The 27,621-nt window shown below is 44.7% G+C and overlaps 1 protein-coding gene across 1 annotated transcript in view; it reads left to right on the forward strand.

Moving 5' to 3' along the window:
• Positions 1 to 27,621, forward strand: part of LOC309559454 (major histocompatibility complex class I-related gene protein-like) — a 300,974-nt gene that overhangs the window by 162,765 nt on the left and 110,588 nt on the right. The window contains exons 4-5 of the mRNA XM_082262724.1: positions 17,041 to 17,176; positions 17,483 to 17,758. Of these exons, the coding sequence (XP_082118850.1) occupies positions 17,041 to 17,176; positions 17,483 to 17,758 (412 nt within the window). The remainder of the gene's footprint in view (positions 1 to 17,040; positions 17,177 to 17,482; positions 17,759 to 27,621) is intronic.

Below are 27,621 nucleotides of genomic sequence, written 5' to 3' on the forward strand. Positions count from 1 at the left end.
CATTTTTCAAACCATTGTGGGGAAAAAAATGCAACTTCAAAAAATTCACTATGCCTCTTGCTAAAAACTTTGGACTGTGTTCTTTCCAAAAAAAGGGGTCATCTGGGAGTATTTGTACTGTCCAGGCATTTTAGGGCCTCAAGAAAGGAGATAGGCCATCAGTACATCAGGATTGATCAATTTTCAATGATACGTAGCATAGCTTGTAGACTCTAAAACTTTCACACAAACCAAATATCATACACTTATTAGGATTTGTTTTTACCAAAGACATGTAGCAGAATGTATTTTGGCCTAAATTTATGACGAGTGTGGTGCGGCAGCAGTAATGACACAAGGTACAGTTGCAGAAAACCCCAAACAAGTATTGAAGAGAGCACTCAACTTACAAAGATCCTAGCAGGATAAAGCCACACAGGGAAACACCATGGCTTCCTGTAGAGGGGCATATACTGCTTCCACCCCTGATTGGGACTCAGAAATGCAATGATAAGGTACCACATAGAGATCAGCTAAAGTGGCATGCCTGGGGAGTGATATTGGTGTTGTTTCCAGATTGATAAGCTGCACCAAGACTTTTCCTTTGTGAATCTTAGACAAGGTTCAACCCACCAGCCACTTTTCTGGTGCCACAGAGTCCTTACAGGGTTCGACCATAACTGTAGCTTTTGTGGGCCCAATGGAGAGGGGCCAAACTTCCTCTTGTAGGGGTGCCAGTAGTAATTTCTGTTTGGGGGGATGCGAACCACTACCAGCCAGAGTGTCCTTACTTAGCCAGCGATGTAAGTCCAAGTCTTTCAGAACATTCATGCGTAACACAACAGGCACTGCTGGGTTGAATGGGCTGCAGTTCACCATTACTCCCAACTGTTCCACTACCTGGTCCTTGATTTCGATCCTCACTCACGTGATGTCTTCGACCAGGAAAGGTAGATTGTTGGCCACTCTGAAGGACATCCAGCAGGGGTCCAGCTGTTCCCATGCCCCGAACCTCCGTGCATAAAAGTCATACTCCATGACAGTGACCTCTGACGACCCAGTGTCTATCAGGCATGGGACATCCTGGCCATTTTCAACGGTCGATACCACTGGACTTGACACCACCATGGACTCTGGCTTGCAGGGACTTTGAGTTGCCGGTCCCGGGGGTCATCCCTTTGCCTCAGGAGCCACTAATTTAATGACAGCCCTGAGGAGTTCTTGAATTCAGACCGCCCAGTCCTCCTTGGGGTCCCTGTGAAATGGGTTCTCTCCCCTATGAGGTTGGGGGGTCCTGTTTAAAGGCAGACATCTCCTGTTTCAAAGAGGCCACATCTTAAGCCAGCACTCTCAGTGCTGTCTGTAGAGCCGACAAAAAGGTGCCAAGGCCTCCTTCTTAAGGTACACAGGCTCATACAGTACTTCTTTGTCACTGCCACTGTTGCTTTCACATTTTCTTGCTCTCGTGCAACCGCATCCACCACAGTATCTTGGAAAGTAATGGTTGGTTGTGTTCTGATTCTCTCTTGTAGGGCTCTCCAGACTGGATAGCTTTTTATGTCCACTATGAACTGGTCCCTCAGCATGTGGTCTGATGCGGTAGAGCCGTGCACTTTACTCTTTTCCAGGCTCCTCCGGAGCTTCTGCATTGCTACTGCATACTGGGCGAGAGTCTCATTCTCCTGTTGCTTCCTGACAAATATTCTTCGCCTCAGCTCTGGGACTGGTACCTTTTCTCCAAACAGGCCCTCTAAGTGTGACTAAATCTATTCTAATGTTGCTCACTTCTCCTCAGGCAGTGCCATCACCTCTTGGCGGGCATCATCCTTCAGGGCATTAATAGCCAGCTCCGCTATCAGCTGGGCTGGGACCTGGTACAGACACACAACACTCTCTAGTCTCTCCTCCCACTCAGCCAAGAGGATATTTGAGCCATTAAATTTAGGCACCAGGGCTAAGGCCGATCATAGCAGAGCCAAGATAGGGCCTGATCATCCTTCTGCACCCGCTGCAAGGGACATGTCCTGCCGACTATGCCAAGTGTGGGTAGGTGCAGTGTGGGGCAGTGGACGTAATGACACAAAGAAAACCCCAAACTTGTATTGGAGAGAATGCTCAATTTACAAACAGCCCAGCAGGAGAACGCCACACCGGGAAACAATCACAGTTCTGTGCAGCTTGGGAATGCAGCGGGTAAAGATGCATGGACAGTGTCTGCCTCAGGGGGGCAGGATGTAGCCTGGCTGGTCTGGTCCCAATGGGGAGGCTCCCGATGAAGGATGACCTGTCCCTACTTGTCTGGACCCTCTCCCTGCAGCTCATCACTTTCCCTAACAGACGGTGCTTTTTTTCATTCACTATCCACTTCACATGTCAAAGCCTTGGGGCAGGGACCTAAAAAAATTCTGCTGACCCATGATGGCCACCAAAAGTCACCTGGATGCAGTGTAGCCAACTGGAACACTGCCTCAGGGGTACAGGAAACCATAAAGAGGTTTCTTTGGGCTTCCTCTCTGCCTGCAGGACCACTTCAGTCAAGCACCACCCACTGTAGCTGTCTACAAGCAAAAGCATTTAAATCTGTAGCTATGGGCATTGTGGAAAAACCAAAACCCACAACAGAGGAACTGAAATCTTAGTCTTTTTACTATTACTTTCTCTTAAAATAAAGTTTTGGCAGCCTGCCAGCCAATGTAAACACACAAAAGGTGTTGTTATCTGTTTAAAATCAATTAAAAGTTGCCTTTAGAGTCTTTGCTGTGATCTTTGGATGATCTTTCAAACTAAATTATTTCACAATACAAGCAGCTAGTGAGGTTAGTGATGGCCTGTTTTAAATCTCCTTTACTGCTTGGAAATTGTAAAGAAAGCAGTCCTGCCATATGCAGGAGAGTCTTTACTCGAAATTTTGTATTGTCAGGCTGTATTTTGCCTGGGGTGATTTGGGATAGTCTCCTTTATGTACGCTTACCCTAAACTCAGGTTGTTTTCTTTCCTCTGCTGTTGTTGAGTGTCCCTGGCAATATTGTGGGAGGTGATAATGAGCATTTACATTTGCATTGGCCAACCATTAGGAGGTTTATGGCGAGTGGTGCATGTTGGGGGAGGGTATAAACATTTGGAGTTTTTTCCAATAAAATCTCTGGAACTCCAGGCAAGAAAGCTTTCATTTAAATGTATTCCTTAATAGCCACAAAGGATATACATTCACTTTGTGTGCATCCAGTTGCCTTTGCAAACCCATATAGTACCAAAATAAAGTATCGGTGACATAATCACTGTGCTGTACATAGCCTGTGCAGAGATCAGAACTGTAAGAGGCGCCCAGCCAGTCTACTCACTGTCACGCCGAGCGCTCCGGGTCCTGCAGCATCCCCGGAGCACTCGAGGCGTGCGGTGGGTAGCGGCGCTCCGGTCACCTTCCCCGACCGTGAGCACCGCTCCCCCGCATCTCACTCACAGTCGGTCCGCGCGGCGGGACGTTCCCGCCCGCGGACTCCACTCACCTCCCGCTCGGCTCCCGCCCTGGCTTCCTCCCGACGTGCGCGGCCCCGCTCCCTAGGGCGCGCGCGCCGCTGTTCTGAAATTTAAAGGGCCAGTGCACCACTAATTGGTGCCTGACCCAATCAGCCCAAATCCTATAAAAACCCACTTCCCCTTCCTGTCCTTGCCGGATCTTGTTGCCTTTTGTGCCTTGAGAAAGCGTTTGGTGTATTTTCCCTGCCTGTGTACCAGACCGTCTGCCGTTGCCCCTGACTACGAACCGTTGCCGCCTGCCTTGACCTTCTGCTTCGTCTGCCTTTGCCTTGTCCTTCTGTACCACGCCTGAATCAGCCGTCTGTGAGGTTGAGCCGTTACCGGAGGATACGACCTGGTTGCTACCGCCGCAGCAAGGCCATCCCGCCTTGCGGCGGGCTCTGGTGAAAACCGGTAGTAACTTAGAACCGGTCCTCTAGTATGGTCCACGCCAATCCCTCACTGACACAGAGGATCCACCTCCAGTGCAGTCATCTGCCGCCAGTCCGGACCCTGACAGTAGATCCGGTCATGGATCCCGCTGATGTGCCCCTGCCTAGTCTCGCTGACATCACTACCGTGGTTGCCCAGCAGTCCCAACGGATTGCTCAGCAAGGTCAACAGTTGGCACAGTTGACCGCCATGCTGCAGCAGCTTCTTCCAGCACGGCAGCAGCCACCTCCACCGCCTGCTTCTGCTCCACCTCCGCAGCCGGTGGCCGCCACTACCGCTAGAATCCGTTTGTCTCTTCGGGACAAGTTTGATGGGGATTCTAAGAGGTGGCGGGGATTCTTGTCCCAATGTTCCCTGCACCTGGAAATGTTGGCCGACCAATTTCCTACGGAACGGTCTAAAGTGGCCTTCATGGTCAGTTTGCTGTCTGGGAAGGCCTTGGCCTGGGCCACGCCGCTCTGGGACCGCAACGATCCTGCCACTGCCTCCGTCCAGGCATTCGTTTCTGAAGTCCGCAGTGTCTTCGAGGAACCTGCCCGTGCCTCGTCAGCAGAAACAGCCTAGCTAAACCTCGTCCAAGGAGACGCTACAGTAGGCGAATATGCTATACAGTTTCGTACTCTGGCCTCCGAACTATCCTGGAACAACGACGCCCTCTGCGCGACCTTTAAAAAAGGTTTATCCAGCCACATCAAGGATTCTCTGGCCGCACGAGAGATACCTGCCTCCCTGACGGAACTCATCCAGTTGGCTACTCGCATAGATATGCGCTTCATTGAAAGACGTCAGGAACTTCGCCAGGAAAAGAGTCCTGTTCGCAACAGGCGATATCCACGCCTGGCACCTCTCTTCCAGCAACCTTTGCAGCCGGTTACTGTGCCTTCTGCTGAGGAGGCCATGCAAGTGGATCAGGCTCGCCTGACCCAGCAAGAAAGGTCTCGCCAGAGAAACGAGAATTTATGCCTATACTGTGCGAGCTCCGAACATTTCTTAAAGGACTGTCCAGTTCGTCCTCAGCGTCAGGGAAACGCTCGTACCTAGTGAACGTGGGAGAGGCGTCGCTGGGTGTAAATTCTTCCTCTCCACGCTTGATTGTTCCAGTACGGATTTCTTCTGCCACTAAAGCCTCCTTCCCTGCGGAGGCCTTCTTGAACTCTCCAAACAAACAAGGTAATGCAACCCAGACCTATTTTTTTTTTTTTTTTTTTTTAAATTCGCCTGCGTTTGTATCTGCCTTAAATATTGCTGCACATGCCAGAACCACTGAGTCCCCAGTGTAAATACAAATTTCTCTATAATTAGGATTTTGATGCACCTCTATTTTTTCTTTTTGTTGTTATTTGGCAACATTGACACTGGAGACAACCACGACTAAGGATCAGGTATCCTTCATATGATCCCCCTTACAATTGCATAGGCATGTGCAGCATATCCTGGCAGAGTCATCTTTCACCAGGGCAATCAGCCCAGTTTTTACAAAACAACTTTATTTAGAAAATCCTACACAACTCACTCTTTTTCTCCTCACCTGCGCAGATCTCCCTTGTTTTGTGGATTTCAGCTGCCCCCAGTCAGCTTCACAGCTGATGGGCACACCTAACTGGAGGATGCTTTTATAAATACTTCTATCTCCTAAACTATCGACTCTCCCTAAAGAAGCACTCAAATGCAGCGATGAGACCCACTCAGCCATCTGCTTTTAATCTCATTGGCAGGCATATATTCTAAACAGTTACACGGCAGATTCTGTAAGTGTTCTTTTGCCTTTGTATCTTCTCTTTTTGATATATGGACATTTGGATGACTCTTATCTACATTTAATGTCCAATATAGTATTATATGATTTTTTGTATAAACCATATACTTGCAAATATTTTTCTAATATATTAATTACCCATATGGTTGATCATTTACAGACCGCTGCTCTAAGGTTGCCCCTGAAGAAGGAGTTGTGACTTATATCTTTGAAACGCGTTGGGAATTTACCTCATTAGAGCGGTATCCCTCTGTCCATTTGACTGTATGAAATATACCAAGCTTGCCAACTGTTTTTAACCATTACATGTGTATTTGTTTATGTTATCAATATTTTTTCAATAAAATTATTATTATTATATTTTCTTTTTTTGTATCTATTTTCGTGCCTTAAAAGTCCCACCCCAAGGGGAATTTCCAATTTTTGATGTTTACATTTGGGATGTGGCACTTTCTGGAGTGATCTCCCATGAGCACACAAATTGTACTTTATAGGTAGAAAATACCACTCCCCGCATTTTTGCTCATGTGAGAACCTCCTTACTACTTATTACTTTTTTCTTTCTTGATAAATTTGAATATTTACTACTAATTTATTTTGCGATATATCGTGCAAAAGTTTGTTAAAAAAAGATTTGCCATTTTGGTCTTCTGTACAGTCCAACCCCTCCTTGCAACTTTCTTTCTTATATCTGGCTTTTCTTTTATTCTATATCGGGTTCTTCCAATATTAGAAAATGGCCAAGTTCACGGGTGAAGATTGGACTAACCTTATGTCAAAATATCTCACTGACTATGAACAAAAGGACTTTATAGATACCGACATTTCTTCACTATTTTTCCAATTACAGAAAAATCTTGAAAAAAAGTCGATTCATTTTTGGCATGTTAAAACGTTTCGAGAATATATAGACAAAAAAATCAATCCCTTCGGCCTCAGAGTCCAAGTCTTTCCTCTTCTTGAGGATTTGGACAAAGACTTTAAGACCAAATGGGAAACAACCCTGAATCAATGCACAGCTTCCCTTATGACTCTCCTAATAGACGAACACACCACACGTGCGGCCAAATTAGATGCTGAAATTGAACTCATCTGTGCCAAGATCCAGAAATACAAAACCCATAAATTATTTCTAGATAAAGAAAAACGATTAAAAGAACATCTAGAAATTTTCAACAAAAATATTTTAATTAAGAAACAAAAAAAGCTCAATCGAGACACCCATGCGTTCCAACAGGGGAAGGCTTATAAGTGGAACCCCATCAAATCTACATACAATACTACGTTCAATAAACCAACTCAAGATACTCTTGCACAGCCCCCATCTAAAAATGGTTCACATCCCTCATTCAACATCACAAAATTAAAATCCTCTGATCGAGGTAAATGCACATACCAAGGTGATTCCACAATGGAACAAATCACCAAAAAATCCAACACACAACAACCTCACAAAACCAATCTCTCCCTATTTAAATCACAAAGTTCCTCAAACACTTCACCCATTATTGAGGAAACATCTGATGGGGCACATCTAAATGTCCCTCTTCCCACTAATCCCCCACCATCACTTCTATCCACTCTTAACCTACAGGATTCAATTTTTTTAGAAGCACTTCACCAACGAGCTCCGAACTTCACCCCAACCACCCTACCATCATCTTAGAACGTGCAGATGAAAACTTATCCTATACTGCTCCCAGTCTCCCCGATACACCGGATTTGTCAATTATCAATCTTTCAAGCTACAAACTTTCAAAGGACGAAACTGAGGTTCTATCTAAGGGCCTCAGCTTCTGTCCAAACGCTAAACTGGACAAGTTCGATTTTACAAAAGACTTACATCTTTTTGCTCGGAAACTTAACTTTAAAGTCCTTTTCGACAAACAAAAGTCCACACAAAATTCCACAAATAAAGATCCAGCCCTCGACATTTTAATATCATTACTCGAGGATAATGAAGACCTCATAGATAAAATTGACTTACCAGCACTATTTGCTGATGTGGACTCTGACAGACCAAATTTCAGGACCCAGACAACGCTGCTAAAAAAGAAATCTGATAGATTTCCTAATACATCCAACGCCAACATTGCCGCCTTTGTCAAGCTTGTTTCCAAAGAAGTGGACAAATTACATATTCGTCCATCATCTAAATCTAATATTACATATTCACAAAAACAAGCCATCAAAGCATTGGCAGACAACCAGTCAATTACAATCAAGCAGGCTGACAAAGGCGGCAATGTTGTCGTCATGGACAGCAACCAATATACTTCCATGTGCTACAACATTCTAAAAAACCACAATTGGTATCGCAAGATTACCTCTGATATTGTGATAAAATATCAACAGACTTTCTATCAATTAATAGATGCCGCTTATCTTAACGGCACTATTCCGAAGCACACATGGGAATTTATTCGTACAACATTCCCAGTTACCCCAACATTCTATGCACTCCCGAAAATCCACAAACACGCCACTAATCCACCAGGGCGACCCATTATCTCAGGGAGAGGGTCAATCTCGGATAATGCTAGTAAATTAGTGGACTCATATTTGAAACCCTTCGTGACTGCCTTGCCCTCACATGTACGTGATACAATTCATTTTTTACAAATAATTGAAAACATTATCACCCCTGAAGATTGTCTGTTGGTCACCATTGATGTGGAAGCCCTCTATAGTTCGATCCCACACGATCGTGGGATCTCCGCCATTATACACACACTTACACATAGTGGCAATTTTGATCCCTATGGTGAATTTATGGTGTCTCTTCTACATTATATACTTTGCCACAATGTATTTTCATTTAATGGCTCCCACTACCTCCAGGTGCAAGGCGTAGCGATGGGCACCTGTTGTGCCCCATCCTACGCCAATCTGTACCTGGGGGAGTGGGAGCGATTCTTTCTACATGATGATTCAACGTCTATGTACACGGACCACATTTTAATGTGGGTCCGGTACATAGACGATATTTTCATGTTATGGCAAGGCCCAACGGAACTGCTGCACAATTGTTTACTCAGAATGAACAAAAATGAATTTAACTTGACGTTTACCATGCACTTTGATCCAGGTTCCATCACGTTCCTTGATGTGGAGGTCCATAAGGATGGGGATGGTGCTCTCTGCAGTGGTCTATACCGCAAGCCCACTGCGGGGAACACCATCCTACATGCCTCAAGTTTTCACCCTCAAACCCTTATTCGTTCGATTCCATTCGGACAATATCTAAGAATTAGACGTAATTGCAAGGACTTTCAAAGTTTTCAGCTTGCTGCAAATAACCTAAGAGATAGACTCCTTCTCAGGGGCTATACAAAAAACCACTCTAAAGAAGGCTTACAAAAAAGCAGCGGCATCCGACAGGAGTGCTTTGTTGGCCCCTCGGACCTCCAGGGAGCCTGACGACACCCTGAGAATCATCATGAGATACTCTGAGCAACATCAGAGTATAAGACAAATTGTTTCAAAATATTGGCATATATTAACCCTGGACCACACAGTCGGAAAATACATCCCAGATTATCCCCAATTCACTTTAGAAAGGTGCCAGCCCTGAAAGAAAGACTGGTCCAAAGTGAATTTAAAATGCACAAAAATCAAGATCCTTGCAAACTTAAAGGGACCTATATCTGCGGTAACTGCAATTATTGTCAATACATGCTAACCACAAAAAACCCAGCACTTCCCAACGGCCAAACCTTTTTTCCAAGACACTTTGCAAACTGCCGCACCCACGGAGTGGTATACCTGCTTCTCTGTGGGTGCGGCTGTTTCTATGTTGGTAAAACCAAGTTACCATTTTTTCAACGTGCTAACAGACATGTAAAAAGTATGAAAACCTGTAACCCCGACTTACCTTTAGGGCGTCACACCAGTCTCGTACATGCAGGAAAGTTTCCAAAAATCAAGTTCTTAATTTTAGATAGAATTCATCCCAGTCCCCGTGGAGGGGACTGGAACAAAATTCTTTTACAAATGGAACTTCGCTGGATCTATCTTTTAAGAGCTACAGATCCACCGGGTCTCAACGAAATGGTTTCCTATAAACCCTTTCTTGAAGGGTTTACATCGGGAGGCATGGAACAATAGGCCCCTTTCTTTTTGTGACATTTTTGTATTGCTTATGACTCACTCATAATTCTTTCCTCCCTCTGGTTGGATCAGTACCTTTTTTCACTTTATATCTTCTATCCAATCCATAAAACCCCAGATTGGCCATATATCCCACTGATACATAGAAATGTCAACAAAAAATATCTATCACTTAAATTATATTCAATGTAATGTTGGATTTTACTCTATACTCCCCAAATATTATAATCTGTTATAATGCTCATTGTTTATTTTCTGTTATCCTTTTAGGTTTTACAAACTCAAAATATGGGAGGATTTGTTGTTCTGTACTCGCCACAGATGGCCGCTGTGCTACCATCCCTGCATTACTTTGAACTTCTTTGCGGAAAAAATTTCCCCTAATGAAACTACCACATAATCATGTTTACATTTCGTCAACTGGCATCCCCTTCCGAGTTGGAATCTGCCCAGGTGACAGCCCGGCACGGGGGCGGACACCCAAATGGTGGTCCGCCTCTGGGCTACTGACCATTGGCTCTCTACGAGATCCTGTGGACTCGCCCACTCACTTCCGTTTGCGTTTCACGCCGGCGGAAGTGACCGTGACGGTGGAGCGCATTGGCCGCGCGAACTTCCGCTGCGCCTCATTAGTGCGCATGTGCGGCTGGGAGTCGTCGCGGCGACTGCGCACCACGAAATCCAATAGGGAACTGACGTAGTGCAGGACACAGAGTGAGTATCACCAGCTGATTTGCATCTTAATTCAATTAACAGCCCTTTTATAGACAGCTCCCCTGTAGAGAGTGAAACATACCATTCACTCGCTGAGGGCGGACGTTTGCTGCACAATCTTTTTCTAAACTCTCCAAACAAACAAGGTAATGCAACCCAGACCTATTTTTTTTTTTTTTTTTTTAAATTCGCCTGCGTTTGTATCTGCCTTAAATATTGCTGCACATGCCAGAACCACTGAGTCCCCAGTGTAAATACAAATTTCTCTATAATTAGGATTTTGATGCACCTCTATTTTTTTCTTTTTGTTGTTATTTGGCAACATTGACACTGGAGACAACCACGACTAAGGATCAGGTATCCTTCATATGATCCCCCTTACAATTGCATAGGCATGTGCAGCATATCCTGGCAGAGTCATCTTTCACCAGGGCAATCAGCCCAGTTTTTACAAAACAACTTTATTTAGAAAATCCTACACAATTCACTCTCTTTCTCCTCACCTACGCAGATCTCCCTTGTTTTGTGGATTTCAGCTGCCCCCAGTCAGCTTCACAGCTGATGGGCACACCTAACTGGAGGATGCTTTTATAAATACTTCTATCTCCTAAACTATCGACTCTCCCTAAAGAAGCACTCAAATGCAGCGATGAGACCCACTCAGCCATCTGCTTTTAATCTCATTGGCAGGCATATATTCTAAACAGTTACACGGCAGATTCTGTAAGTGTTCTTTTGCCTTTGTATCTTCTCTTTTTGATATATGGACATTTCATTTGGATGACTCTTATCTACATTTAATGTCCAATATAGTATTATATGATTTTTTGTATAAACTAGGGATGCACCGAAATTTCGGCCACCGAAATTATCGGCCGAAAATGAGCCTCTCTCATTTCGGCCGATAATGGGTTAACAGTGCCGAAAATAAAAATGGCCGCCGTGGGGAAGGAGGAGGGCGCAGCGCAGCGCAGGGCAGGTTTCAAAAGTCCCGCCTCTGGCCGGCCGTCCGCCTCTTAATAATGTCCCTACTACTCTGTGCATTATGAATGGGCATACTAGGCGGGGGGCGGGGCGAGCGGCCGCTATAGAGAGAACTATTGTGATCCTTCACTGTCAGCTCCTCACGTCTATGTATGAATGAGAACTGAACTGAGCTGACACCGGGCGGGGGGGCGGGCGGAGCGGCCGCTATTAGCTGTGACTATGTGAGAGCTTCACTTCCCTGACAGGCACGTATCTCCGCTGACAAGGAAGAGAAGCTCTCACATAGTCACAGCTAATAGCGGCCGCTCCGCCCGCCCCCCCGCCCGGTGTCAGCTCAGTTCAGTTCTCATTCATACATAGACGTGAGGAGCTGACAGTGAAGGATCACAATAGTTCTCTCTATAGCGGCCGCTCGCCCCGCCCCCCGCCTAGTATGTCCATTCATAATGCACAGAGTAGTAGGGACATCATTGAGAGGCGGTGCCGCCGGCCAGAGGCGGGACTTTTGAATGCAGGAGAGGACACCCGAGGAGGAGGACGCTGAGGCGAGGGGGGAGGGGAGCTGAGGCAGCTTACCAATGCTATTAGTATTATGAGGCATGAGGGGTTAATGTATTGTCACTGCTGGTCACTCATCTATTAGTGACTGACCAGTGGCAGTTAATTAACCCCTTTTGTGCTGCATTAGTGCAACCAGTGTCAGTGTTAATTAACACTGGTTGCACTAATGCAGCACAAAGGGGTTAATTACCTGCCACTGGTCAGTCACTAATAGATGAGTGACCAGCAGTGACAATACATTAACCCCTCATGCCTCATAATACAAATACCATTGGTAATTAAATTAACCTCTTGCCAACCCATCACAGTACATATACTGTGACAGGGTGGCAGCGACAGGTTTAGGTGTACGTCGCTGCCTGTTTTTGGTTTATGTCCCTGTTCTATCCATTTCAAATTTTTTTGGGGGAAAAAGTCATTTTCGGTTTCGGTTTCGGTTTTCGGCCAAGGGCATCCTGCATTTTCGGTTTCGGTTTCGGCCCAAAATTTTCATTTCGGTGCATCCCTAGTATAAACCATATACTTGCAAATATTTTTCTAATATATTAATTACCCATATGGTTGATCATTTACAGACCGCTGCTCTAAGGTTGCCCCTGAAGAAGGAGTTGTGACTTATATCTTTGAAACGCGTTGGGCATTTACCTCATTAGAGCGGTATCCCTCTGTCCATTTGACTGTATGAAATATACCAAGCTTGCCAACTGTTTTTAACCATTACATGTGTATTTGTTTATGTTATCAATATTTTTTCAATAAAATTATTATTATATTTTCTTTTTTTGTATCTATTTTCGTGCCTTAAAAGTCCCACCCCAAGGGGAATTTCCAATTTTTGATGTTTACATTTGGGATGTGGCACTTTCTGGAGTGATCTCCCATGAGCACACAAATTGTACTCTGGAGATATTAAATCATGGGGGCCTACGTGCCACACTTGTTGCCTCAAGTCGGTACCTACTAGACAAGTCTCCGTCTCCTCACCATTGCTCGGCCTCCCTAAGGCCTATCAGGACTTTACTGACGTCTTTTGCAAGAAACAGGCGGAGGTCTTACCACCACATAGACCCTATGACTGTCCCATTGATTTGCTGCCCGGTACCACACCACCCCGTGGCAGGATTTACCCTCTCTCCATTCCTGAAACCAAGGCCATGTCGCAGTACGTTCAGGAGAACCTCAAGAAAGGTTTCATCAGGAAGTCTTCTTCTCCTGCCGGAGCAGGATTTTTCTTTGTTGCCAAAAAGGATGGGTCACTACGCCCATGTATTGACTACCACGGTCTTAAAATCACGGTAAAGAATCGCTACCCTTTGCCTCTCATCTCGGAGCTCTTTGACCGTCTCCGCGGAACAAAGGTCTTCACTAAGCTTGACCTCAGAGGCGCTTATAATCTCATCAGAATCCGTGAAGGAGACGAGTGGAAAACCGCTTTTAATACTAGAGATGGCCACTTTGAGTATCTCGTCATGCCTTTCAGCCTGTGCAACGCTCCTGCAGTCTTTCAAGACTTTGTCAACGAGATCTTCCGGGACATGTTGTATCCCTGTGTAGTGGTCTATCTTGACGACATTCTAATCTTCTCCTCCACCCTGGAGGAACACCGTCGCCATGTTCGTCAAGTGCTCCAGCGCCTTCGTGTCAACCATCTTTATGCCAAAATGGAAAAATGTCTTTTTGAACGTAGCTGTCTTCCGTTTCTGGGATACCTAGTTTCCTGACAAGGTCTTCAAATGGACCCCGACAAACTCTCTGCAGTCTTGGATTGGCCACGCCCCTCAGGACTTCGCTCTATTCAGCGCTTCCTTGGATTCGCCAATTACTACCGCCAGTTTGTTCCCCACTTCTCCACTATCGTGGCGCCTATTGTGGCACTAACCAAGAAAGAAGTGAATCCAAAGTCCTGGCCTCCCCAAGCTGAAGAAGCCTTTACTCGCCTTAAGGCCGCCTTCGCCTCCGCTCCAGTCTTGAATAGGCCCGATCCTCTGAAACCGTTCTTCCTGGAGGTGGATGCCTCCTCTGTTGGAGCCGCAGCGGTTCTTCTTCAAAAGTCTACTAAAGGAAAAAACATCACCTGCGGCTTCTTCTCAAAAACTTTTTCTCCTCCTGAAAAGAACTATGCCATCGGAGATCGTGAACTACTAGCCATTAAGTTGGCACTAGAAGAATGGAGACATCTCCTGGAAGGATCCCTTCATCCTATCACCATCTACACTGACCACAAAAATCTCTCGTACCTTCAGTCTGCCCAGCGCCTTAATCCGCGCCAGGCCAGGTGGTCATTGTTCTTTGCCCGATTCACTTTCCAAATCCATTTTCGTCCTGCTGATAAGAACATTAGGGCGGATGCCCTATCATGCTCCACCGATGCCTCCGAAGATGAAACCGTTCCTCAACACATCATTCCTCCTGAGTGTCTAATTTCAACTGCCCCTGCTTCTCTGGCACCAGTTCCTCCAGGGAAAACATTTGTTCCTCCACGTCTTCGCCTACGGACTCTCAAATGGGGTCACTCCTCTCACCTGGCGGGTCACGCTGGAATTAAAAAGACGACTCAGCTAATTGCCAGACACTATTGGTGGCCTTCCTTTGAGAAAGATGTAACGGAGTTCGTTCGGGCCTGTACTGTCTGCGCACGTGATAAAACTCCCCGCCAGAAGCCTACAGGTCTTCTCCTCCCTCTGCCAGTGCCTGAACAGCCTTGGTCCCACATAGCAATGGACTTCGTCACTGATCTTCCCGTATCCCATGGCAACACAGTCATATGGGTGGTTGTTGACAGGTTTTCAAAAATGGCACATTTTGTCCCACTTCCTGGTCTTCCTTCTGCGCCACAGCTGGCGAAGCAATTCTTTTTGCACATTTTTCGTCTACATGGTCTTCCAACACATATCGTCTCCGATAGAGGCGTTCAGTTTATCTCAAAATTTTGGAGAGCCCTCTGCACTCAATTAAAAATCAAATTGAACTTTTCTTCCGCCTACCACCCTCAGTCCAATGGACAAGTGGAGAGGGTTAACCAGATCCTTGGTGACTATCTGCGACACTTCATCTCCTCCCGTCAGGATGATTGGGTCGACCTGTTGCCCTGGGCCGAATTTTTATATAACTTTAGAGACTCTAAGTCATCCACCAAATCTCAGTTTTTTCTGGTGTACGGCTGTCACCCGCTGCCCCCCCTCCCCATTTCCACCTCTTCTGGGGTTCCTGCCGTTGATGCCTTAACCCTGGACTTCTCCTCCATCTGGAAAGAGACTCAAAACTCGCTCACCCTGGCCTCTTCTCGCATGAAGAGACATGCAGATAGGAAAAGAATTCCTCCTGTCTTTGTCCCTGGGGACAGAGTGTGGCTCTCTGTCAAATACATCCGGTTTCGGGTCCCCAGCTACAAACTGGGTCCGCGTTCTCGGGCCTTTTAAAATCAAAAGCCAAATTAATGCTGTCTCTTACAAACTCCATCTTCCTCCCTCTCTCCGTATTTTTAACTCCTTTCATGTATCCCTCCTCAAACCCCTCATTCTTAACCGATTTTCCTCCAAGGTCATCGTCCCTGCTCCTGTCTCTGGGTCTTTTGACGTCTTCTCGGTGAAAGACATCCTCGCCTCCAAGGTCGTCAGAGGTAAAAAATGTTTTCTTGTTGACTGGGAGAATTGTGGTCCCGAAGAGAGGTCATGGGAGCCTGAGTCCAATATCCTCGACAAAGAGCTCATCCACAGATTCCTGGGCTCCAAAAAGAGGGGGAGACCAAAGGGTGGGGTACTGTCACGCCGAGCGCTCCGGGTCCTGCAGTATCCCCGGAGCACTCGAGGCGTGCGGTGGGTAGCGGCGCTCCGGTCACCTTCCCCGACCGTGAGCACCGCTTCCCGCATCTTACTCACAGTCGGTCCGCGCGGCGGGACGTTCCCGCCCGCGGACTCCACTCACCTCCCGCTCGGCGCCCGCCCTGGCTTCCTCCCGGCGCGCGCGGCCCCACTCCCCAGGGCGCGCGTGCGCCGCTGTTCTGAAATTTAAAGGGCCAGTGCACCACTAATTGGTGCCTGACCCAATCAGCCCAAATCCTATAAAAACCCACTTCCCCTTCCTGTCCTTGCCGGAACTTGTTGCCTTTTGTGCCTTGAGAAAGCGTTTGGTGTATTTTCCCTGCCTGTGTACCAGACCGTCTGCCGTTGCCCCTGACTACGAACCGTTGCCGCCTGCCTTGACCTTCTGCTTCGTCTGCCTTTGCCTTGTCCTTCTGTACCACGCCTGAATCAGCCGTCTGTGAGGTTGAGCCGTTACCGGAGGATACGACCTGGTTGCTACCGCCGCAGCAAGTCCATCCCGCCTTGCGGCGGGCTCTGGTGAAAACCGGTAGTAACTTAGAACCGGTCCTCTAGTACGGTCCACGCCAATCCCTCACTGACACAGAGGATCCACCTCCAGTGCAGTCATCTGCCGCCAGTCCGGACCCTGACACTCACTGCAGTCTGCCTGTAGAAAACTACAGGAGGGGGTGGAGACAAGACCAATCACCCTGCACAAGGAGAGAGCAGCAGTGGTCTGACTAAAAGAGGTGGTGCAGTGATTGTAACAACCAGCTAGTATTCTAGTTATTTTGGCCACTGCTCATCATATTTATGAATTGCAGTTTTAACCACCTCAACATATGAGGATTTTGACAATATTACTGGCACTGAATGTGTAGAATAAAAGAAGCCCTTTAAATATGCACTGCAGCAAATCACACAAGTAGTGTCATACATCCACAGAGTACACATCACTACACTGCTGTACACATGACACACTCTTTTTAAATGTAACATTCTCCTGTACTGTCTACAGGTTTCCATTCCTATCAGTGGATGTCTGGCTGTGGACTGAGCGATGATGGCAGCATTTCATGGTATAGCCAGATGGCATACGATGGAAGAGATTTTAGCTACTTGGACTCAACGAGAGGGATCTATGTCGCAGTCATGTATGAGGCTGAGATTACTACACAGAGATGGAACAGCCCAGAGATAAAACTGGGGGAGAAAAGGAAGTATTTTCTGGAGCATGACTGTATCAGGTGGCTGAAGAAATTCATTGAGTATGGGAAAGAAGATCTGGAGAAAAGAGGTAACTTCACATATAACGTATGGCTTTTATGAAGTATGTACAACATTTCTTGCAACTTCTGTCACCACTTGTAAACTTTGGGTGTGCCCTGAAAAAATTCTGGTGCTGCTTTTGCCAAAAATTCTAGATGTCAATATGACCTGGAAAGGTCCCTGATTTTTCGGAAAATGAAAGTGATGCTTTAAACAGATTGTACATATATTATGTATGCAATTGCATTGTACCAGCTCTGGGCTAAATATTTGCTCTTTATATTTCTTTGCCATCGACAATTTTACTTATTTCTCTTTTTTATCTTGTCCTCAGTGCGACCTGAAGTGAAAGTGTGGGGTCGTCATCGGTCAGTTGGCATCACAAGTCTTTGGTGCATGGTGTACGGGTTTCACCCCCGACCTGTGGATGTGAAGTGGGTGAGGAATGGGGAGGACCATGTTCCTTCAGATGAAATTAGTCCAATTCTTCCCCATCCTGATGGCACCTATCAGATCAGAGTCAGTGTGGAAGTGCCAACCAAGGAGGGAGACACTTACTCCTGTCATGTGGAACACAGCAGTCTGGAGGAAATTATCACTGTAAATTGGGGTAAGTGACATAAGAACAGGGCAGGCGCAAGGATTTTTGACACCCTAGGCGAAACCTCATTTTACCCCTCCATATGCTCCACCCCTGACTCCACCCCCTTTGCCCTGCCCATATATAGGGCGACTCTCCATCTATTTCTTCAGCCATGGCCCGCAGGCCTGCACCTGCACCTCTAGACACAGACTGAAGCCAAATATTGGCGTCACCGGCTTGCTTCTTTATGCCAGCCATGGTCCCCAGGTATATGGGCAGGCTAGGGTAGTAAATGGACAGGCTAGGGTAGTATATGGGCAGGCTAGGGTAGTATATAGATAGGTTAGGATAATATATAGATAGGCTAGGGTAGTATATGGACAGGCTAGGGTAGTATATAGACAGGCTAGGGTAGTATATGGACAGGCTGTGTTCAGGGGATTTCTCTGGTACGCAGACACTGGTGATGCTCATATTCTACATATAATATTAAACACACACACACAGTTCTATGTGGGACTGTCACAACAGACAGTCAGATGACTGCTTCCACTAATCAGGTCTCCTCTGCCCTATGACCCCCAGTACAGAGTCCAGGAGGTACTTCTCCCCTCTGCCCCCATAACCTCCCATCCAGCCTAATCCCCCAGACAGGTCACACTCACTTTCTGTGGAGGAGGCTGCATCCTGGCGATGTGACAGAACTGTTCACACCCCGCTTGAGTGCTTCCATCAGTATACCTCCAGTCTGAACATAGATATCAGATATTATAGCTGCACCATGCAAGACTAACTAACAAATAGCTTGTATGAAACTGGAAACGTTTATTGAACAACATAAATAAGGAACAACCAACACAAACCATATACTACTTCCCCACAAGCAACTTATAGCTGACAGTGGTTTAATTAGGTTGAGCTAATTAACTAGTCACTTAAACCAGCCTAGGTTACTCAATGCCCACCCAATCAATTTTGTGATTAATCAGACAATAGGTGACACAATTAACAATGGGACAGACATGCTTAGCAGAAAACACCTAACACCTTAAAGTGGAAGTACAGCCTAATACCTTAAATTCTCATCTGCAATCATTAATGTGAGCAGAGTTCAGCTTGTGTCAAAATAAAAAAATCCAAGTTTTTCTACTGTTATTTTGCAGTTTTCAGTGCTGTCACATGACAAGTCACAGCCTATCCACAAGTCGTGCTAGTGGAAATGGAGCCTAAAACTCATTAACCATATGTAATGAGCAATAGAAATTGATCTGTATCCTCCTAAACGTTCAAAAATGTTCCTTTGTACCTTATTTCTTTCATATATTGTGCTGGTCATGTGACCCCTCCCCCCTCTCTCTCTCTCAGGAAAAGCCGCTAGCCTAAACGAGTCTATGAAGACAGGAGATCATGTTCTGTGAAGGATAGGAAGGATAGGAGGGATAGGGGTGGGGCTGGGCAGGTCTAGGCATGACTGTCTGATAAAGACCAACAACCTTTTCAGGAAGTGAAAGACAGCTTAGCAAATTCAGATAAAGGGAGATAGCGGTGTCGGTGAAGAACAGGAAGAAACTGTTTGTTCAGCTTAGATAAGACTTTCTAAGCTACACAAGCAGATAGCCAGAAAATGAATAATATCAAAGATAAAGATTTTTAACATAATATAATATTAATAGGTTTCCCTTTAATAAACAGACAATAGCAGGAGACTGTCCGACTCCTACATTGAGGAACATGGAACAGAGGACAATGTGACCAGCTCTGTTCCATTTCTTCATGTATATTAAAGTATAGTTCAGAATCAAACAAACCAGGAATAGTCTTCATATATTTCTTGAGAGATATTGTTGATAATTATTACTGTCCCATTTGAAGTAATCCAAACCACATTCTCAGTGTCCATTAAGTAGTTGTCCCTCATTTTCTCAGTCATCCTGTCCCCTTAATAGACACAGGATGATTTACACATAAGAAGGGCCTGGAGAGGTTGGGACTCATCGGCAGATAGTAAACATTGTACAACATGATTGGAGCAATTCATATGGTAAAAACAAATACATCAATATTACACTTGAAACATAGCACACTAAACGTGGAAACAAAGGGTTGAGAGCTGATTGTGTGAAAGTTACAGTTGGTATTACAGTATTGGTACATAATGGGCAAAAATTGGTATAACACAAATATCTAAATGCATGTATATGAACGACAATATAGTTGGATAATTGACAAAAAATATATATATTAGAAAAAGTAGATAAGAGCAATGCCTTTTGCGAATTTTACTCACAAATCAGCTCAGAATGTTAGCATATGGTGCTAGGAGCCAAGGTTGTCTGGGGATGTCTACACTGGGAACAGTTGGAGTAATACCCATCAATGTAATGGTACATGTGCAAGGACTGAAAGAAAGGTGCAACTCTCCATGGTGGGATCAATGGTGGCACAGCTGGCAATGCACAAAGGATTCTATGAAACATATTTCAAGGTGATTGTAAATTCTTGTTTTTTTTTTTATATAACAAACATGTAAGAGTCGGTTCACACTGGAGCGGCACAACTCTGTACTACTTCGGGGGCAACTTGTGCAGTCCCGTGCACCACGACTTTGGCGCGATTTGCACAGACTTCACATAATGGAAGTCTATGCAAGTCGCTCTGAGGTCGCCCCGAAGTAGTACAGGACCCTTTTTCTAAGTCGGAGCTACTTGTTTCGCTCCTATTAGAACGGGTCCTGTAGCAGTCAATGGACTGCGAGGGACCGCGACTTGTCAGGCTGACAAGTCGCCTGACAAGTCGCTCTAGTGTGAATCGAGTCTAATACTTATCTCCTCTGTTGCATTGGATTTGCACAGAGCAGCCTGGATCCTGCTCTTCTCCGATTCCTCTTTGCAGCTCCTGGACCCTCCCTTCAGTCGAGTGCCCCCACAGCAAGCAGCTTGCTATGGGGGCACCTGAGCCAAGCTGCAGCTCCGTCTGTCCATTCAGATACGCTCCTCTCTCTCCCGATCAGTCAACAATAGAGCTTTCTTTTGGTGATATTTGATCACCTCTGCGGTTTTTAGATTTTGAGCTATAAACAAAAAAAGAGCAACAAATTTGAATTTTTTTTTTATTAGTTTAGGCCAATTTGTATTCTGCTACATATTTTTGGTAAAAAAAAGCGTATTTTAATTGGTTTGCGCAAAAGTTATAACGTTTAGAAACTACGGGATAGATTTTTGGACTTTTTATTTATTTATTTTTTTTATTAGTAATTGCGGCGATCAGCAATTTTTAGGGGGACTGCGACTTTGCGTCGGACAGATGGGACCCCTAACTGACATTTTTGACACTTTTTGGGGACCAGTGACACTAATACAGTAATCAGTGCTAAATAATATGCACTGCTGTTACTGTATAAATGACACTGAGGGAAGGGCTTAATACTAGGGGTGATCAAAGGGGTTAAATGTATGCCTAATGTGCTTACTAACTGTGTGTGGTGGCGGTGGTGGTGGGGGGGGGGGGGGTTGTGTGATAGGCACAGAGAGATCGGGGTGTCAGCTTAGCTGAAACTGCTGATCTCTCCCTGCCTGTCTGACAGAAGATCCGCCTGTTTTGTTTACATAAGCAGGCGGGTCTTCTCTCGGTTTCTCGGACGATCGCGGGAGGGCAGCGGCAATTGCCACCGCTCCTCCCGCGGTCTGCCTCCCGTTGTATCTAAACACGTGCACGTGACTGGACGCAGCCGAGCCGCCCTGCTGCAGTATTATTATGGCAGGCGGTCGGCAAATGGTTAATTAGTGGAGGAAATCTTTTGAGCAAATACAAGAACAATTGTTGGTAATGATGAACTATGATTGTTTATTGAATGTTTTTTATTTCCTTGGATCTAGTCATTGGGCTTAAAGGGTAACTCCCTGGGAAAAAAAATTGGCAAATAAAAAACGAATAATATAGCATATACAATTGCTATGCAAGCCATGTTGTAATTTAGGGTTTTAAAATTACCTTTCCTTTTCAATCTGTAATTTACTGTAAAATTCAATGCAATATTGAATTCTGAGGGAATTCTGTACACTGTTGGTGTAGAGAACATCTACAGAAATATAATTTCCTATTTGTGTGATTGACATGAAGGTGGGAACATTGATGGTGCTACTGATGAGGTCATTGAGATATAAAAACTTTTGGGTATAGATCAGGGGCTGACTGACAACCTTCGGCCCAGAAAGCAAGTACAAACCAAAAGCCCATGGCCCCTCTACTCACTGGCCGAATCTGGTTTCCTGACTTGACCAGCAGGGAGAGGTTGGGGGTAGCTGGGACAGCTCAATCGGGCTGGCCAGGGGAGGAGAGTCTCCAGTGGTGCATTGAACTGGCCTCTGTTCAGACACAGTTTATACCATTCATTCTGGGGGGGGGGGGGGTCAAGGCCTGCTCTCTGTCCTTGTCTTTATCCCGCACTCAGTAGGCCAGCGGTGGAGACCTTTTATTTCTCTTCACCAGGAATCCTTTAGGCATGTCTGTGGCAGAAGTGGTGCAGCCTTTTTATGGGGCATCAGAGCGACCCGCGGGGCAATGGCCACCCTGCCCCCTGGCCCAGTGCTCCCCTGGTAGAGATTAAAGTATTTCCTTGCCTTAATCAACAAATATTGTGTTAATGATAAATAACAATACTGGTATGATCCATATTTTCTTTCCTTCTTTATTTCTGTACTTCTAGAATATCAACATTATCACCATCTCACAATTTATTTTATTTCTCTCTCTCAGAACCCAACAATGGCCTTCCAATAGATAGGATTGTTGTTGCTATTGTCGGCTGTCTTGTTTTTGCTGCTGTTACAGTTGTTGTTGGATACTTTGCAGGGGTAAGTGGCAGAAGTTGAGGATTGATGTTTATTTTTCTCAGACATTTTTGTTATTTGATTAGAGTATACATGTACCACGCACATCTAGTACATACCGCAGAGCCAAACAATTACACTAGGGTTGACCAGAAACTACTTGTTTAAACCTTCCTCCAGGGTTCTATCCACTATGACCCACACAAACTTTCTGTAAGATTTACACATAGCAGTCCCACCACTCTTTTCTATGGTAAGGAGAAGAGAATGCAGTCCAGGCATGTAAAGAATTTTAACAATTTTTCTGAGAGAAACAATCACTCCTGCTCTAGGGAGCATCTGGAGAAATTTCTAGTGTTCTGTAGGGTCACTTTAGCTTGGGTGGAAGGCTGAGCTTAGGAAAGTTGCAGTTATATTAGATTACATTTGAATACATTAGATTACAGCGTATCAAAAAACAGGGCCTATAATGGTTACGAAGCAAGTCCACTACAAAGGGATAACACAGAAGGAGAGTTGGAGCTGGAGAGCAGTTGCCACAAGTAACCAGGACCTGGTGGGAAGTGTATAGCAGCCAGTCATGAAGTATGGTACCTGGGGAAGATGACAAGTCCTCCGGTAGTGAGGGGGTCGGTGATCTGGCTCCCTCCATAGCTATTGGTTCCCCAAAGTCTCTTGGACCAAACCCACAGTACGAATACCTAATGTTCCTGGCGGCATGCCGCATGGTACAGTGGAGCTAAAAGATTTAATTATAGTGCACACATTAGGTCCATGCTAGGTGCAGGGCGAGACCCCATTCTGTCACTGGGAGTGAGATGGCAGAGTTACACTGGACTGGTGGAGAGGGCATGGGCTCAGAAGTGCCCCTTCTAAATGCAACCTACACGAGGAAGGTGTATAGTAACTCGGCACGACACGTTACACTGAAGAACTCTGTATAGTAACTACAGTACATACAGTTATAACTCATTTCTAACCACTTCCAGACCACCCGCCACGTATTTACGTTGCTACTTTGACATTAAATACCAGGGTTATGGCAGCAGATAGCTGCCATAATCCTGGTATTTCTCTATGTAGACGGCGGTCCTCTTTCACATAAAAGTGGGCCCAGCGGCGAATTTGCCATGGGATCACTTTTATGGGTGGCGGGAGAGGCTTCCCGGTCGTATTTCCCACTTACCAGAGCCGTCGGTAGTGGGGAAAACTATCCGGTCCTTTCGGGTCCCAGGCAGGAGGTCGAGGACCGGAGCGACGTCATACGTTGCTTCTGCCCAAGGGCCGTAAAGGGCCTAAATTTTTTTTTTTTGCTAAAAAAAAAAAAAAAAAAAAAAATTACATTTTTTTTTTCCTTTTTAAGGGTAGTTGTGGGAACTGATGTTTTTTCGACCCCAGATCTCACATTAAAGAGGACCTGTCCTTATTATTTCTATTACATGGGATGTTTACATTCCTTGTAATAGGAATAAAAGTGATCAAACATTTTTTTTTAAAGGGACAGTGTAAAAATAAAAGGTAAAATAAATAATAAAAACAAAAATTTAAAGCGCCGTGTCCCTCCAAGCTCGTGCTCAGAAGCAAACGCATGCGCAAGTCGCCTTACATATGTAAACTGTGTTCAAACCACATATGTGAGGTATCGCCGCGATCGTTAGAGAGAGAGCAATAAATCTAGCCCTAGACCTCCTCTGTAACTCTAAGCTAGTAACCAGTAAACATTTTTAAATCATTGCCTACGGAGATTTTTAAGTATCAATGTTTGTTGATACTTAAAGGGAGATACCTTTAGACAACAGCATTGTCAAACTGAGGAGCTGGTAGTGTTGGATGGACTAGCAGATTTATATGGACTTGACTAACAAATTAAAGCTGAACTTCAGCTAACACTTTTTAGGCAGTTGCAGCAATAATTATTTCCCTTTTGGGATAATGGTTTTACCTTTTTGAAAGAAAAAAAAAAAAAAAAAAAAGCTGATCATTGTAAGCACCCCTGTCAGTGGAAAATGGTCTCAACCCCATAACTGCCACTTTTGCTGGACAGCTTGGTCTGTTAATAGAAGCTGAAAAATTGACTGCCTGGCTGGATCACCAGGTGAAAACAAAGGAAAAATGCCTAAAAAAGAAAATGAATGCAACCACCACAAGGATTGGTGAGCTGCAATAAAATACATTTTTGTTTTAATACTGGGTTTAATACTGCTGTAATTCCTACAACCAATACCCTACAAGACTAGTTTGTATTTTCTTTATTGAAAACCGGTGGCAGGGAGCTGAAATGACACTCTGCAGGGGTCTGTGAGGAGAGCTCTGAGAGCTAATTGGAGGAGAGGGACACACCCCCCTCCACACAGCACACAGGAACAGAGCTAAGGCTGTCAATCACAGGCTGCATACTGAAGCTTACTCATCTGTCAACTTCCTTCTCTTGGTGCTTTTAATTGAGACAAGTACACACTGTAGAGGGATATGCTTTGTTCATATTTCATGTCTGAAGTTTACAACAACTTTAAAGGAATCTTCATGGTCCAACTAAAGCTTTGTGCTCTCCATTCTACATTCCTGCCCAATGTGCAGAGGTATATTATACTTTACATGGCTTTATAAATGGGTACTTCAAGTGGGTACTGAGTAGCTTCTCTTTTTCCCTTTTGTACCCAGATGGGATCTGTTTGGTCCGTAGGGACCGTCAGCAGGCAGGTTTGAGAATCACATCTACATCCTGTCTTTTGGCTTAAATACTTAACATCTGTGGTCTAAGGGTAAGTGTGACACCTAGTGTTTGAATTGGAGAACTACATCCCAAAAGGTATACAATTAGTATCCTCACTGCTCCTATGATATATGATTGGTCTGGAACTAACTTATTCGGCATTATTTATTTAGTATTATTTATTCAGCATTATTTACTCATCATCACATATCTATTTAGCATTTTATTCAGCATTATTTATTCAGCAGCACCTATTGGTAATCACTATACCATTCACCCAGTATATATACTTTTTACCGTACTTTTTTACCATACCTCTTATCTGCCATTCATCTAATTTATTTATTGTCTTGGCTTGAATTTTATATATATTTATTTACTCACTTACACAATTATCTATATGTGACACTTTGTACGCACTAAGCACTAAGCACTTTCTCCTCTTCACCCGCATCTTTGCACATGCATTTCCAACTATTCACCCCCACACTTTATTTCTGCCCCTAAGTTTCTTAAGGGTTCGGTTGGTGGCTGCAACCTTATATTTTACTGCCTGACAGTTCTCATCCATAGCGCTGGTTCTCCAACCCCCCCATTTACAACTTCAAGAATGGCTTCTATTCTGTGATGTTTCCATTTTAGGTTTTCTTTTTTCTGATTTTATCTCCGTTATTTATTACAGAAAGGAAAATGTGGCTACAAGAGGACCAGTAGTAAGTATTGTGTCATACTCCATTCCCCAAAGTGTGATGGATTCTTAATAATCATTCAGAAAAAAAATTATAAACCCTAAAGTATTTTTCTATCACTATGGTGTACAGGCATGCTATCAGTCATTGCTATCACTATGGTGAACAGTCATGCTATCAGTCATTGCTATCACTATAGTGTACAGGCATGCTATCACTATAGTGTACAGGCATGCTATCAGTCATTGCTATCACTTCACTATGGTGAACAGTCATGCTATCAGTCATTGCTATCACTATGGTGTACAGGCATGCTATCACTATAGTGTACAGGCATGCTATCAGTCATTGCTATCACTATGGTGAACAGTCATGCTATCAGTCATTGCTATCACTATGGTGTACAGGCATGCTCTGTTTCCATGTGTATTTGCATTTGTAATCTAAATGAATGCAAAGCGTTCTGTGATTTGATGAGGTGGAGAGTGTGACATCATGGCCCTCCCTCTCCACTTCATCCAATCAGAGAACACTTTGCATTCATTGAGAAAATGCAAAGGATTATTTGAGTGACCCCCATGCTCAGTTGGCAACCTCCTGTGATCAGACTGCAGTAGGGGACCCGGAAGCTAGGAGAGACCATTGGAGTAGATTTGACTGCTACAGTAATTTTCAGCTTCTAGAGGGATCCCACAGGTAAGGTGTATGCATATTTAGGATAAAAAGATGCACAAACTCCTATATTACTATACCAACAACTACAAATTATGATATCTCATCACCTATATATGTGAAAACATACACTATATTACCAAAAGTATTGGGACACCTGTCTTTACACGCACATGAACTTTAATAGCATCCCAGTCAAGTTCCTCACCCCAAACTCGCTCATCCATGTCTTTATGGACCTTGCTTTTAGCACTGGTGTGCAAAGTTGAGGGCATGGAATTGTCCAAAATGTCTTGGTATGCTGACGCCTTACGGTGTCTTGAAAAAGTATTCATACCCCTTGAAATTTTCCACATTTTGTCATGTTACAACTAAAAACATAAATGTATTTTAATGGGATTTTATGTCATAGACCAACACCAAGTGGAACATAATTGTGAAGTGGGAGGAAAATGATAAATGGGTTTCAACATTTTTTAGAAATAAATAGGTGAAAAGTATGGCATGCATTTGTATTCAGCCCCCTTTACTCTGATACCCCTATCTAAAATTTAGTGGAACCAATTGCCCTCAGAAGTCACCTAATTAGTCCACATGTGTATAATTTAGTATCAGTATAAATACAGATGTTCTGTGAAGACCTCAGAGGTTTGTTAGAGAATCTTAGTGAACAAACAGCATCATGAAGGCCAAGGAACACACCAGATAGGTCAGGGATAAAGTTGTGGAGAAGTTTAAAGCAGGGTTAGGTTATGACAAAATATCCCAAGCTTTGAACATCTCATGGAGCACTGCTCAACCCATCACCTGAACATGGAAAGAGTATGGCACAACTGCAACCCTACCCAGACATGGCCATCCACCTAAACTGACAGGCCGGGCAAGAAGAACATTTTTCAGAAAAGTGGCCAAGAGGCCCGTGGTAACTCTGGAGGAGCTGCAGAGATCCACAGCTCAGGTGGGAGAATCTGTCCACAGGACAACTAT

The sequence above is a fragment of the Pelophylax lessonae genome (assembly GCF_965119305.1).
Source record: "Pelophylax lessonae genome assembly, chromosome: 7".
Taxonomy (NCBI): domain Eukaryota; kingdom Metazoa; phylum Chordata; class Amphibia; order Anura; family Ranidae; genus Pelophylax; species Pelophylax lessonae.